The following is a 15,179-nucleotide window of genomic DNA, read 5'->3' as shown; positions in this document are numbered from 1 at the left end:
CCTACTACGAGTACGAGTATTTCCACCCTCTTGGCTTTTGGCTAGTGCAGCGGAAATGCTTTAATTGCCAGCCAGCATGCAAAAGTGCTTCGACTTGACTATTTTTGGCTTTTTGAGGCACGACTGAACACACACATCGAGCAGTAATTAGCCGAGTTGCCAGCCAGCCAAATGCTTAAACATAATTCGCATTATATTTTATGGGAAGGAGAGCGGAGGAAAGGGGGTGCCACGTATGGGAGGATGCTCCCCAGTTCCCCAATTCAAGAGGCAAACGGAATATTTCATTTAATTATTGCCAACCACAAAAGCGGCAAACAGACCCGACACTGCGGCAAATGCCGCTTGATTGATGCAATGTGAAGGGACTAGGGAGTGGGTAGGGGACTTGGGACTGGGAAATTCGGTGGAAATCTTACCCATTGGGGCCATGTTAATCAGCAGTATACAATTTCCACTCACTCTGTTATGAATATTTAAGCAAATTATATTTGTTCGCTGAAAATTTCTCTTCTGTCTATCTGTCATTTCTCTGTGGCTTTTCGCGCTGCCTATACCAGAGGCCATGTGAATAGATGCGACAGCAGCTGATGCTTCTTTTGGTTCTGGGGAGGAGCCGGAGCATTCGGCATGCTAATTTCATTTTGTTTATTGTTTTGGCTACCACTTAATAGGCACATTCCCCCCATCACCATCCTCCATCATCCAGTCATTCACATCGTCAGTCCGTACCCTGCTGGGCCGCAGAAATGTTTATAAATCAATCAACATCAATAATGTTTCGGCAGGCAAGATGGATGGGCCAGACCCCCAAGCAGAGAGGGAGCCATGGCTGATGCCTGCCCCCACGCTCAATGCCAATTAATTTTTCCCACTTTGAAGCAAATTTTGACGCACTCTTGGGGGCTTCTCTTAAACTTATTACTCAAAAAGTATATTCGGCATTTGGAAACTATTTTCTAATGTTATTAACTCAAAAGTAATGGTCTATGGCATATGGCTATTTCTGTCTTGAATCTGCTTTTGCTAAGGTTTGCCCCTAAATATTGTAGCGCCGGCGGCACTCCTTCATGGCCTCGTTGAAACCTTGGCAGGCGGTCAGGTCACTGTTCTCCTCGGTGCACTTGAGGAACTGTCGCAGCTCGTAGGCACAAGGAGCATCATCCACGAGTTCGCTGGTACGCTGCGCCTGCACTGCCACCGGTGGCGCCGCCTGCTCTGCCGGCTGGATAGCTGGGACAGAATTCCCGCCGCCACCGCCGAACAAACTAGTAATGCCAGCGCCCACGACATGTCCCACAGCTGATCCGGCTGCCACGCCCGCTGCAGTGGCGGCCATGTCCTTGAACAGGCTTCCTTTGCCACTTTCCTTGGGGGCTACCTCTGCCGCTGGCGCTGTGGCAGCAGCTTTAGTTGCAGGAGCTGGTGTCGACTGCTGTTTGGGTGGCTGGTTCACCGCTGGCAGTTGGCTGTTGCTGGCACGCGACTTGGGAACGGGAATCGTGCAGCTGGTGTTGCTCCTGGAGCTCTGGTGACGAGCCGATCCGCTGGACTTATCTGAACGTTGACGAGGCATTTTCTTACTATATTTTGGGCCAAAACCACAGACAAAAATTGTACAAATTGAGGCCTAGTAAATCAGATATTTACTGCCAGAAAGCAGAATTTAGAATGCTAGAAATTCAAGATGAATTTGATCTTGCAAAGTCTCACGGCCCACTCGGATTACTAAGGATTGCCTTGAATTCCTGAATTCTGAGGAGGAACCGATGGAATTGTTTGCAGAGCTTTCCTCAGGGCAGGTCTTGGGTATCCAAGAGTACTCGGAAACTCGATTCAACTGTGTCTCTTAATGACTGCTTCATTGGAAATGTGTATTGCCTCTGGGTAGCCACTACCTGTACGCCACTGGCCGGGCGTCTCATTACTTTTGACAGGCACTCGGACAGTCAGGACACAGTGGTGGCCGCAGCGGCACTGTTTTCCGAAAACTTATTGCACACGCAGTCAGACACCAGATACAGGGGCTGCCACAGATAGGCGGCTGCCATTTGCATTTCCAATGCTTGCTATGTATGTGTCTGTTTGTCTGTGGGGGGGCTGTTTGCCGGTCAGTTTCTGCCAAGCACGCTTTCAATTTTGAATCTGAGTCGAGTGTGTGTGCCTGCCGGTGATTGCACTTCGGATGAATTAGCCGAATGCGGCCATGGTGCGTATGAGTAATGTGGATACAAGGGAAGATAATTTGCGGCAGTCATTTCCATTCCACTCACCTAAGTGGCTGCCTATACCACATGCAGGAAAATTCACCTTTTCTGACTCTCTTCTCGTTGGCCGAAGAGTGTGCTGCCGCCACCCAATTACAATTGAAGCAATTTTCGCCGAAAGGCTTTCCCCTAAAAATGCGATTAAATTTCACAATACTAGGACAGCACTTGAGCACACCTTTCTTATGAGATTCCATTCATAACTGCAGCACTGCTGGGCTGCCTGACTCCTGGAGAATGGAAAACATTTCAAATGCGGTAAATTACAGTTAACGATTTTGTAGCACAGCAATTTGCCTTATCTTCAGATTTCTATCTATGGTTTGTAAATGTATTTCCACGTAGCTGTCCCACCATTTGTTTTGCATGCCGTACCAGGCTAGCCGTAGCTAGGCGTCTAGCTACCCAGTCCCACATCCATACACCAACATTCAAGTCTAGCCCTCATGCAGACCAGGCCAGGGCAGGCCAGCCCAGACCCACTGTTGGTCATTGGCCAGAACGAAAGCCATTGTGGTGGACGACGTGTGTGCTTTGTGGCATGGCCCGGACAACAAATGTAGGGCCGCCATAAAGGTGTTGAAATAACTGCTGCACAACGGAGTTCAGTTGAGTTCTTTTTGTTTGCCTTCGCGTCTGTGCTTTTCTTTGTTTTTCTTTTACCTTTACAGCTTTTCCAGCCCTCCAATTGTTATGCCGTTTTATGGTTATTGTTGTGCTGGCGGTGGGTTGCAATGCAAATTGCTGGCACATAATTATGTCGCAGCCAGGGCAAGGAATGCCAAAGGAATACCGACCAAAAACTAAACTTTCTGTAAAGAATGGACAATGCGGAGTTGCAGCAGTATAGGGAAACTTTTTGTGGATTGTACCCTAGGTGTGAGAATTCGGAGAACTTTCCCATGTCTAATTAGCAGACGACTCCAGACGGCCGTTCCAGCAGCAACTAATTTATATAAAACTCACTTTAGCTCCTGCAGGCAATCCAAATAATAGAAAGAGAACTTTTAATTTGCCAACGCCCTTTACCGGGACCGGGACACGCCATTGAAACACGGAAAACTTTCAGAGTCAGAGACAGAGACCGAGTTACACGTAATGTGAATGGACAGGACTGGACTTTTTCCGTACCCTGGACTAAATCAGATACTAATTGCATTATCCTCCTACTGACGATGGGCGGCAAACGATAAGAAAGCAATTTCAATCTGGCACCACTCCAGCAATCAATGAAATGGTTCTTGAATGGCCGAACGGATCCTTGAATGGTTGGAGAACTGTGGAGTGTGCTGAGCTTTCATCAAGTGTCAGGTCCGCCAGCAGTTGCATTTCCTGCTTCTTGACTAATGATCGCGTGCCAGTGTGATGGCAAACTGCCACTTGGACAATCGGAAGGTCCTGCGAATGGAGCCGATAGAACTTCTAGAAAGCAGAGCAAGCAGTTCACGCACGTGTTCCCCCGAGAGGGGGGTCGACAGGCAAACAAATGAATTTAGATTTAAGCAGGAAAGGCCTCCCTCTGACCCCGAACGGGTCGCTGGTGCTCGTAATTATATTCACATTTCGACATTTCGTTTTCTTTTTGCTTATTAGAAAAACTTCGCCTTGAACCTAAGCTAAAAATTAATGATTGCATTTTCAAGTGAGCGGCGAAAGGCGAATGGCGAAAGGATGGATGCACGGACTTCACTTTTACAACTTTGTAATGTGCAGATTAAAATTTGCCTGCCTCTTGGGCAACCTTCTGCTTTCTACTTTCCGCTGAGTAGTACTTTTCCACTTTTCTTCTTTATGAAGTGCGTGGCGAGAGCTGCGAGGCCCCGAGCCTGTTTAATGTTTAAGTGGCCGCAAAAGAAGTTTTTAATGAAAATAAATCATCTGCACACTTGACTGCCTACATAGCGCGCAGACATAGCAACCTGCCAGGCAGTACGTACTACGACTACGACTACGACCACGACTAACTCAAACACTGAGGTACGGGACTATGCTCTACTGCCACGCAGCTCATTCCACGGGGGGATTTATGGACTCCAGTTGACATCCAATATAAATCAGGGCCCCCGGCGACACTCGGGCAATGCAATTAGGTGCTGTTCCAAATTAGACCAGATCACGAAACGGATTCCCATGCCCCCAGGGCACAGGCCAGAGGGCATAGGGCAGAGCCTAGCACTAATTGGGTCCAAAGGCCATTTCACTAGATAATTCCTCTTCATGGGTGGTGGCATGCCACTGCTTTAGTCTGGCCACAGGTGTTTATTTAATTAATTTACGTAAATCAACTAAAATACACACTCGAATCGCATACGTGAGGGCTTATCGTTTGTGCATTGCCATTTAATAACTAATTAATTTTAAATCAGCTTTTTGAGCTCTCCAAATTATTTACACTAATTAAGCGAAGGGCGAATGCAAGCGAAAATAAATAAAGTTAAGCCCGAATGCATGCTGCGGTGCACGCACAATGCGTATGCGCATTGGCTGGATTATGCAGGTTTTTTAATCAAATACTTATTATTATAGATGTCGGTGTGTCATTAAAGAGTTCCTTAAATATTCGCTTTCACAGGCCCGGCTACTAATTGCCAGTGTCAGCAACAAATTCCTCTCGCTTGAAAATTTGCCAAAATAAATTGCGAAAAGGCAGATAAATAATGCACACTTAAGGCGGCAAAGGAACGGAAAGCAGCAGTGACGGGACGGGACGGGACCGGTAACATGCAAATAATGCCGGGCTCTTTCGGCCCCGGCAAATCACTTTGAGTTATTGTATTTAGCCTTCAACACGGCCAAAAAGCACAAAGTAAGACAAGTAGAAATTATATTCTAGGGTGCCTCGACCGGGAAATACCTTTTACTGCAAATATATACATGAATGAATGATCATTCTGAAATTCTAAATTGATAGAAAGAAAGCATTTCTTGTATAAACAATTACTCGAAGCAAAAGAAAGAGTAATAAAGCTGTAATAAATAACATTATGCCTTTGCATACAACATACCCTTGAACCCCACAAGTACCGGGTATAATAAATATTTTAAAGCTTCACATGAACACACTCAGGCACAGACACAGACACAAAGTCAGAGCGGCACACGGAAAAGGTGTCTAACAGCCACGCACTTTGGGCGATGATTGATATGGCTGCCATGGGTGGCAGAAAGGCACCTTGCCGAAGGGGGAAACGTAGCCCCTTTTCTCCCCTACAACCCTGCCACACTGCCCAAATAAAGAAAAGAAAACGTCGAGTGTCAAAGTTTTTGTGCGCGCTTAGCGCATTTGATGAATTGTTAAAAGAAAATCGCGCGTATGTGTAAACAGTTTTGTCTAGGACAAAGAGATTCATGGTTTGGCGGGGGTGGACGTAGTACGGAATACGGAATACTCGTACTTATGTGAGTGAGACTGTGTGTGCTGTGTGCGAGTGTGAAAATCAACAGTGCCAGCGAAAAGGAAAGAAAGAATGAACGAGCGAGTGCGAGGCTTTTGAAGCTGCCGACGCGTCGCTCTACCAAATCGACCAAATGGCGGAAGCCCCAACACCCAACAGCTGCTGATGATGATGGCGGCTGGTGTCGGCAAACAGTCGCGCGACGAAGGAAAGCCATCGAAGGAAATCACTGACTGGTTAATGCTCTACACGGTAGAGCCCCTTGACAGGAGATTCGAAAAGTTTAAACTCTAGAAAACATTTCCAAATTACGAGTATCTGTGGAAAGAAATTTCTCTGCAATGGAGAGAGCATCAAGACATGTAAGACTTACAAAAGAATCCACCAAGAATTGGAAGTACAGCGGCCCGGCCAGACCTTGCATATCACTGAATATGGTCCTTTTATGATAAGGACTTCCCCAAAGAAGCCCCTCCCGGAATATAGACTAAAGCGATTGAGTCCCATGGTGTTGGGATTATCCAGCAAAAGGAATCCGGTAAATAGGAGAAAGTCCAAAGCAAGTGTAGCCAGCGAAAAGCCAGCAAAGAATACAGAACAGTCCAGGTCAGAGTTGGATCTGTTCAAGGTGTACCCGCTGGTCGATTCGATCTTTAGCGATTTGGTAGAAAGGCACGGGCGACTTCTCAAAGCCGGCCGCAGAACGGAAATCATGATTAACCAGCTGAGATCGCGTTACTTTCAGCAAATGCAGCGAGCTCTGCTCAACGCAGGGGGAATAGAGGAGGTGGAAAAACCCACAAGACTGTCGAATGCCGCCTACCTCATGCACAGAGAGCACTTCAAGCAGCAAGTGGGATGGCTGGCCACGACGGTGGTGGGCCTGAAGGTGCAGCGGCTCAAGGAACAACTGCTGCAGATAAGGAAGCCCCAGGGCAAGGAGGATCGCCAGATGCTGGACGAGTACGGGGATGACAGCCAGCCCTCCAACGCCTTGTGGAGGCTCTTCAACAAGGAGATGCCCGAGGATCAGAGAACGGATCTAGGTAACATCATGGAGAGCAACTTCGCAAGCCTCTTAGATCAGTTGGATCTAAGCGACGTCGTGTCGAGAGCCTCTGTCCAGGAACCGCGACCTGAGTTAAAAACCCAAATAACCGTCGAGAACATGGAAGCCAGTCGTGCCAAATGGGTGCAGTATTTTGCGAATCGCGAGAGGACGCCTTTTGAGCAGAAGTTGTCAGCTCTCCATCTGTAGCGAAAGGAAGCCCTGATTTCGCAGAAGCTTGAGCTCAAGCGAAACAAGATGGAAAAGCGGCAGGAGTTGCGCCACCACCGACCCCTCACCGATCTATACACCAATCCGCGGCTCACCCATCGTATGCGTCAGGTGCTCGCGGAACGGGCAGCCCATGCCCGTGGCCAGGCCACACAGACGACTTCATTTCATGCTCATCCGGAGGCCAGTAATCGAAAGCCGCAGACACTCCCGAAACGCTTGCGCATGGCCGATGTTGTGCTGAAGACCATGGAAGATCGAGATAGCTGTTGCAAGTGCCAATTGTTGCCATCACGGATCAAGGGATGTTTCGGACAGACTATTCGGTTAATTAGAAAACAGTTCCTATTTATTTAGGATTGCAATTGATGTACTCTCAAGTATACTTCACTACTCAAATAATTTATCGTCTGTGTACATTTCGTAATAAAGCTAACGTAATTCTTATTGTCCGCCTACATAGTCATACCAGCCGTTACCCAGTTAGGGTATATCCCGCCCAGGCTCGACGAAGGCAAACTTTTTGCGGGCTCTTCACTTTTAATCTGTCTTAGACTGACTAATACACACACGGATATGCACACACATATGCATATGTGTGCTGTCATTTTCCCCATTTTCCACCCTCACAGTCACAGTCTTCCTGGTATTTACTTGGATTCTGCGTAGGCACCTAATCCTTGTCACAGAAGCCACATTCAATGTGTGCGTTTTTGAGTGTGTGTGTCGCTCTTCCAAAGGAAAATGAAATGCCACAAACACACACACACATATGCTCCACACACACATATGTGCTGACAGATACACCTACACATTCAGACATCACATCAAATCATCAATCACATGCTTTGGTGATTCATTGATAAGCTTTTCCTTTTTCCTTTTTGCTTATGGATCCTTCTCCTGCTGCTGCTGCTGTTGACGCTCTCAAAGGAATGTAGAAGGGGAGAAGGGGGGAATTCATGGGGCAATCATGTTAATAATGCCGCAAGATGTTGGCCACCAGCCATTTAGCCTGGCCATTAGGCTTGTTAGGCCCTAGCCTGCCCCTCTGCCATTTGCCTGGCAATTAATTTAAAGTCTTTTTAAAGCAGACACCTAAAGCCGTGCAAGAACACTCGTGCTACTTGTAATAGCTATATAGGGAATCCATTCGGAAAATATCTAAAGAGACTTATGTGTGCTATTAATAATTTCCCAAATAAGTAACAACATTTTTTGTTTTAAACCATTAAAAGTCACTCGTACAGACGGCGATGACTATGTCGAATACTTTCTGAGGTATGCAATGCTTTCTTCTGACTATTTCATCCATTTCCACGAAATTACACAAACCCTTGACCCCTCCAAATACCGGGTATACAAAACTCCAAAAGGAACCAGCAAAAAAACTAATCGAAGCGAAACGAAATGAAACGCAACACTAAACACACGCACAACAAAAAAAGGAATTTGTTTATTTTGATTTTTGGGAAATCAATTTTGGATTCGTGTTTATTTTCGATGTGGTTATCCGGCGAACAGCCATTGGCAGAGTAAACAAATCGACGCTTTTTTGCGCAGATGCCACAAACAGAGACAGACACGGTCCGCCCCTCCCAAGAAATGTGCAAAGGTAAATATATATGTACATATAACTAAAAAATACGAATGAACGTGTGTACTCGGTTCACCTGTCCCTTTCTGTATGAATGTACATACAAATATGTATCTGCGATTTGGGTGCCATTAATGTCACAAGTGTAATTGTTTTTTAATCGCATTGATAGCAGCAGACCCGCCACAAGCAAAATTCCGTACACAAAATTATTTCGAGTGTGCGCTAAAACCACTTGAAAAACGCCAAGAGCTTCGAAACTGACCCAAAAAAACAAGAACAAGTAGGAATAGAAATAGGAGTACTACTAGTACGCGTACTCGTATTCGTATTCGTATTCGTACTCATGCGAGTGTCGCGCCATGAGTGTTAATGCTCATAAACTAACAAAGACAAAGAGCGACATAAAGGTGGAGCAGCAGTGGTAGAGGTAGAGGTAGAGCCCGTGAAGAGCATTTGACTTAAGCTGTCTACTTACACATACAAAAACTAAAATGGTGCTCACAAATAAAAAAGAAATACAAAAAAAATGGCGATAAAAAAATTTACATAATGCCTCGGCGAAGCGGGAAAAATGAAAAAGAAATACAGAGAGCAGAGTGTAAATGTGGATGTGGAGGATGGCAGCACTGGAAGTGACTGGCAAATGGCAAGTGACACTTGAGCGAGTGCTTCTCGAAAAGCGGAAAAGCGCCGCGCCGAAGTAATGGCGGATGAGTGACCATCAAAGGGGTAGTCGAAAAGTGTCCCCCATGCAGGACATTTAAGGAAATTAAAGTCTGTTGAGAAAGGATACAGGGAAACGACAGTTTCAGGCGACAGTGCGCTGCACTCTGAAGGCACATATGTACATACATAATGTGAGATTAATGTTTATGCCCTTAGAACCAAAGAGAAGTAGAAAATCCCTTCGAGTAAAAGTTAAAATGTATACAAAACGAACAAGATTAAAGTTGGAAATTACAGCTCGGAGCCCAACTGCCCAACTACTTATCGCAGATACTCCAGATGTAATCAAAGTTCCCTTCTAATGGCTGCTAATGGTGCCTCCATTTACGTAGTCTTCTTGGCCTTCCCTCCCCGCCCTTTTGAGTGAGTGCTGTAAAATGCATTATATCAGTTTTGCTTGAGGCTCCAGCCATACAGCCATACAGCTATACAGCCATCCAGCCATCCCGGGATATCCTTATGTATCCAGGATACATATCTTTATGTGCATAAACTTGGCCATATAGAAATGTTTCAGCAGCACGGTGCCGGCTTTTAATAAGCACTGCCAGCGAGTGGGATGGGATGGTTACATGGCCATCAGTGTAGAACGTGCCACAAGCACCACAATGTAAGATTTGATAAAAAGCCATAAAAAGAAAAGCAGAACCAGAACCAGAACCATAACCATGATGGAGTCAAAGCAAAGCAGAGCACAGCACAGCAAAACTTAAGGCCAGAGACCAGGCCAAGACTATAAAATAATAATGAAGTCAATTTCAATGATGTTGCTGTGGCAAGAACAGAACAGCAGCAAAAGAAAAAACAACTTCCCTTAACCCTGAAACGCTGCTGTGGACAGCTGAGGGCAACACCAACAATAACAACAACAACCACACCACAAGCATTAGCCAAAGAAAAAACAAACAAAGGCCTCACGTCACATGATTTCCTGCAGCAATTTCTTGCCATGTCTGGCCTTTGAGGTTGTTCCTCGCTTGTTGGTTTGGATGCTTCCCTAAAAGGTAGCGCTTAATGTTTGGTTATTTTTTTATGCCAATTAGCTTATGATTTTCATTGTTGTTTGCCCATACCCTTAAAGCGGGTACCAAGAATTCATTGAAGCTTTTGTTCATGCGGTCCTGAAATGGAAATAATTTATATGTATGTGAGAGTAAGAAACGTTCGTCCTTCTTTACATGTTTTCCCTCTCCCGTTTGCTTACACTGCAACACTTATAACAACCCAATCGAAGCCATTTACCACGCCCACACCTTCAGCGATAGTTTATTTAATGGCACACAAAAGTAAACATTTATGCTTTTAAAGGTAAAGGTGACCAAAGCGAAGACAGCTAAGAGCCCTGCTGGGGAGGGCTAAAAGTGTTGGCTAAACTGTCATTTTAAATGATTGGTCGCCTTTGCGAGTAGTAGTAGTTTTCGTATTCAGAAACTTTTCAAAATAACTTTTAAGTGTTCCTTGACCACAAGACTTGTGTGGAATTTACAGGAATTGGAATTCATTCCGTTCGTCGGAAAAAAATATTTGAAATGCAGAATAAGTATTAGCTCACAGCTGGTCTCGATTCTCAGTCTATTTGAGCCAAACTGTCTTGTAATGCCATTTCCTAGGAATACTCCAATTATATTTCCTAATTCCGAGACATTACATGGCAGTTTCCCACTAATTGGGGTGCAGTCGGTCGAAAGGAAGTGAGGTAGCTGCTGTCCTTTTTGCTGTTCCACCTATCAAGAGGTAGAACAGGGCTAAATCAAAGCAACCCTTGAGTGCCTAAGCGTGTTAGTGTCAAGCGGCTTATCTATTATCATTTGGTTGAATTTTCAATGGGCAGAGGAGCAGAACAGACAAGAACCGAACAGAACATTGGCTAAGTAAACCTTTATTTGTCAGGGTTGGGGTTGGGGTGGGTGTTGGGGTGGGTGTTGGGGCTGGGGCTGGGTCTGGGGCTTCATTACGCTTGATTTCTTCTCGACACACTACAGAGGAGCTCAGTCGGGGCGTCATAATGCCTTGTGTCTGAGAGAAGTCATATGAATGCTACTGCTGTTGCCAGCCAAACACAATGGTTGGTTGCTCGCTCTCGTCAGTCAGCCTGGGATTGGTATTGGGGTAGAAATGGGATGGCATGGGACAGAGGCTGGCGTGCCGCCGACAGGATGTGGTCACAGGATGCGAACAGGCTGCCTGAGGACTTGGCACTGCAGTCGAGTGACCAGCCCAATGACTGACTGACTGGCACCACAGAAGGACAGCAGCAAGAGGAGCAGGCCACTGGGTAAACAGTTCTGGCCACATAATGAACTGAAGGACTGACTGGCGCCGGACCGACCGTCTCCTCATCTCCCCACCTGTTGAGGGAGTGGCTGTAGCAGCACTTTTTGCACATTTACCAAGTTTATGCAATTTACACAAGCCCGTCAACAGTCACACGTCTCGTTGGGTGTGTACACAGACCCATGCTCCTCCATGGATGCAGCTGTCTACCCATGTAAATGCTCTAGTTCTCAGGGACCATCTCATCCCAGGCCAATCTGCCTGCCTTTATGTAGCCTGTGTGCAAACCACAAGCGTTTCGTTTCGGTCTGAATAATTGACCAACGGATGAAAAAAAGCCGGCGAAAATAAATCTAGAGCGAAAAAAATGGCGGACCACAGCAAAGGCAGAGAAAGGCAGCAAAACAAATGTATAAACAAAATTTATGAAGCACAACCGCAGAGTTAAGCGGTGTCCGAGCTTGTGATTTAAACTCTGCATAAAGGATCTCTATCCATAAATCAGCTCTAACCGTTTGGGGAGTATCTAAGTGAAAGAAATGGTCCATGGCAACTATTGAGGAGCTTAACCCATCAGAATTGTCCCTCAAGGTATGACAGTACTTTCAAAAAAACATATTTCCCTTTCATATTCCAAACAAAAAAGTTGATAACAAATGCTGCACAGATGGGGGTTCTGTTCTGGCAGGCACGTAACTAATTTATTTATGTATTTCTCACTAGCCGCATTCACACAAAGGACCCTTCTGTTGCTCTCCTCCCTTCGTCCCCTCCTAGCATCCTCACATACTGCCCACAGGCACATTAGCCACAACGGATGTTGGCCTTTTCATGCTCTGTTGACCGGACCAACGAATCGTTCTGAGGGCAAACAAGTGGTACTGGACGAGTGGGACTGACCAACCGAAATGTCAATAAATTCATATGAAGTTATCTCTTCCAGACAGCTTAATGCGTATTTTTATGGCCTAATCTAGAGTCAAATTTTTCTTGCGCTTCGCTCGAGTGGAATGTGCTTTTGAGTCCGAAATTCCAACTCCCAAATGCCACTATAGTCTAATTCACAGACGCCCAGACTCACCTTGTGGCCCCGTTTCGTATTCGTACGAAGTATATGCAGTCTGCAAAGAGATGAAGAATGAAAAGACTGGTTAAAATGGGGTTCAATCATGGGAATATTAGAAAGTATTGTATCGTAGGGAGGAAAACCATGAAGTTTGGGTTTCGGGTTTCCTATGGCAACTATTGAAATAAACCCACATATGCCGACAGCTGATGAACCCAATAAAGCAAACACGAAGTGCCACTCAGGACCAAATGACAGCCGAAATGTTGAATAAAATTGAAGGGCCTCCGCAGGCCACTCCCCAAAGCCGACTCCCACTCTTGAGCTCCATTGAAAAATATCTTATATTGAATCTCAGCGACCCAGGATGGTACTGAACATAAAAAAGATTAACGCTTGTGCAGGGTTCACATAGAAATGGGTCAAAGTGCGCCGTCTCCGTCTCCATCCCTGTCTGGCAGCAAAGAGCCTACGGCTGACAGCAGTCAATGACATGGGGCATGGGTGGGTAACAAAATGGGAAAAGCAGCTATAGATACTATGTTTGCCTAGTCAGCTCTCCACTCTCCACCTGTCCGACTGCCACCAAATTCAATGTTTATTTTAAACTTCCAGTCGGAGACAGAGAGTGAGAGAGAGAATTCTTAGTGTGTCTCCCATGTGTGGATCCCACAATCACATAGCATTGCATTTCGGCTGTTGCATTATTTATAGTACGAGCATTGTGCTTGATTTGTTATGCCCTGGCATACGTGATTTCGCATAAATTGTATGGAACAAAAAGTATGAAAAATACTCGTATATGGTGTATTGAGACCCAGAAGATACCTTCCATTCAATTTCGTGCATTATTGGCAACAAGAAGATTCTTCTGAAATTTATTCCATTTTTCCACCCTAAATCTTATCTTTGTCAAAGTCTCTTGGTATCAAATTACGAGATCCACCCCGATATACCCTCGCTCTCCACGCGGTACCAACGGATAAAACACGCTCTCCACGCTCTCTGCCCCATAGGCAGCACAGACTTGCAGCTTAGCTTCTGCCTTCCTCCACAAATCCCACTGGTTTTTTTTTCACTTCTCGATTTGCATTCGTAGTGCTCATCGCATTGCTTGTGCTGAAGCGGTGAGTCGTCTATTATTCATGCCCCAGACAAAATTACTCGAATAAATGCAGGGAGCACGAAAGGCGATAGCAAATAAATAAATGAAATTGCAATAAAAGGCCCAAGCTTTAACCCATTCAACAGAAACACTTTCAGAAAAGTTTTAAAACAAGTTGGATACAATATGATAGCAATATTTACCCACTGCCTGAATTATTATTGAACTATTTTTGGCTATCTTTTGGCCTAAAATACAAAGAGGTCATTTTATTTTTGTACCCATATCGTCCGCTTGTTGGCTGTGGAAATGGGCAGAGTATCAGAAGCAGTCTTCTATCTGAGAAAATAGTTGAGGAATGGCACAGGGATCTCTGCTTTTTCTCATATCGACAAAAAAGTTAAAGGAGATTAATACCAAGTATTAGCACCGAACCTAGGTTACGTTCCCAAACAATATTCAGTTTCTAATAGCTTCATCCAATGCCTTCTTTTGGTAAATCCTCCCCATTGACGCGGAATATCTGACCAGATTTCTGACTTTTTTAGTTCTTCCATCATTAGGCGCTGATTGAAGAATCAGGGAAGCCTTATATCGTGGGGGCTAATAAGGTTATCCTGAAAGTGTTTCCAGGTGTTGCAAATTGAATAAAATACGCAATGCGTAATCGTATGCCACGCACAGGACAGCACACAGGACCTTGGCGGAAGTGGAGGCGGACTTGGTAGCTGTGGGCGTGGCGTGTCGGGGTTAACTTTCACCTTTATCAGCGAATAAATTCTACGGCAAATGTACTGTTAACTCGTATTTTTCACACAAAGTGTAAATGGGAGTGTGAGTGCGTGTGGTTGCCACAGCCACAAACAGAGAGAGAGAAGGAGACAGAGTTATTTAAACCGAAAGAGAAGCAGAATTACGCAACGTTCAAAGCGACCAAGAAGCCAAGAGCAGACCCAGGAAAAAAACAGTGTCAGACAGACATAAAGACAGACGGACAGACAGTGAGCGTTAGGTAACTCTGATGCCGGGACTAACTGGGAAATTGTGTAAATAAACAGTATTAAATTTTCCGCTTGACGGCTAATAGGACAGCAGTCCGACACGCAGCCGGAGTGGGTCACTGCGGACAGCTAGAGGATATCGATTCAACGCTGGGGCACCACGCTGTTGTGCCCCATTGAAGAGCCTTCGAACTGCGTGTCAAGAAGGGAGGATGGAAGGGAAGAGTGCCAGAGCGCAACTCTACTTCCAACTAAATTTACAACAACTTAAGCCATAAAAATTGAAACGATAGCCGTAAAAATAAGGCTACATGGGGGATAGGCAGCGAATGGTCGTCTGCGCGGCTCCTCCAGCACCTACTCCAAGAGCTACCCCAGCCACTCGCTCTCTCTATCCCTCTCTGCACGCTATCTACCCCTCAGCAGGCCAGCTGGGAGGGTGTGGGAATGAGTATCGGATGTGGCA

At 45.5% G+C, this 15,179-nt stretch overlaps 3 protein-coding genes across 3 annotated transcripts in view; 1 reads left to right on the top strand and 2 right to left on the bottom strand.

The window, feature by feature from the left end:
- The window catches only part of LOC117897464 (5-hydroxytryptamine receptor 1), a 52,377-nt gene that overhangs the window by 23,715 nt on the left and 13,483 nt on the right, over window positions 1-15,179 (bottom strand). Inside the window, exon 2 of the mRNA XM_034806311.1 lies at window positions 12,623-12,662. The gene's annotated coding sequence lies outside the window, so the exon portion shown is untranslated. The remainder of the gene's footprint in view (window positions 1-12,622; window positions 12,663-15,179) is intronic.
- LOC117897465 (coiled-coil-helix-coiled-coil-helix domain-containing protein 10, mitochondrial-like) lies at window positions 915-1,656 on the bottom strand. Its single transcript, XM_034806312.1, has one exon. The coding sequence runs from the start codon at window positions 1,574-1,576 to the stop codon at window positions 1,040-1,042; it is 537 nt and encodes a 178-aa protein (XP_034662203.1). The 5' UTR covers window positions 1,577-1,656; the 3' UTR covers window positions 915-1,039.
- LOC117899326 lies at window positions 6,958-7,298 on the top strand. Its single transcript, XM_034809260.1, has one exon. It carries the CDS (start codon window positions 6,969-6,971, stop codon window positions 7,296-7,298), a length of 330 nt encoding a protein of 109 aa, XP_034665151.1. The 5' UTR covers window positions 6,958-6,968.

Source organism: Drosophila subobscura, chromosome O, assembly GCF_008121235.1.
Source record: "Drosophila subobscura isolate 14011-0131.10 chromosome O, UCBerk_Dsub_1.0, whole genome shotgun sequence".
NCBI classification, from domain to species: Eukaryota; Metazoa; Arthropoda; class Insecta; order Diptera; family Drosophilidae; genus Drosophila; species Drosophila subobscura.
The sequence above is the reverse complement of the archived record's forward strand: the minus strand, read 5'-3'. Positions and strand labels throughout refer to the sequence as shown.

Excerpts from the sequence above, each read along its gene's own strand:
- LOC117897465 (XM_034806312.1), bottom strand. The coding sequence starts at position 1,576 with ATGCCTCGTCAACGTTCAGATAAGTCCAGCGGATCGGCTCGTCACCAG.
- LOC117899326 (XM_034809260.1), top strand. The coding sequence starts at position 6,969 with ATGGAAAAGCGGCAGGAGTTGCGCCACCACCGACCCCTCACCGATCTA.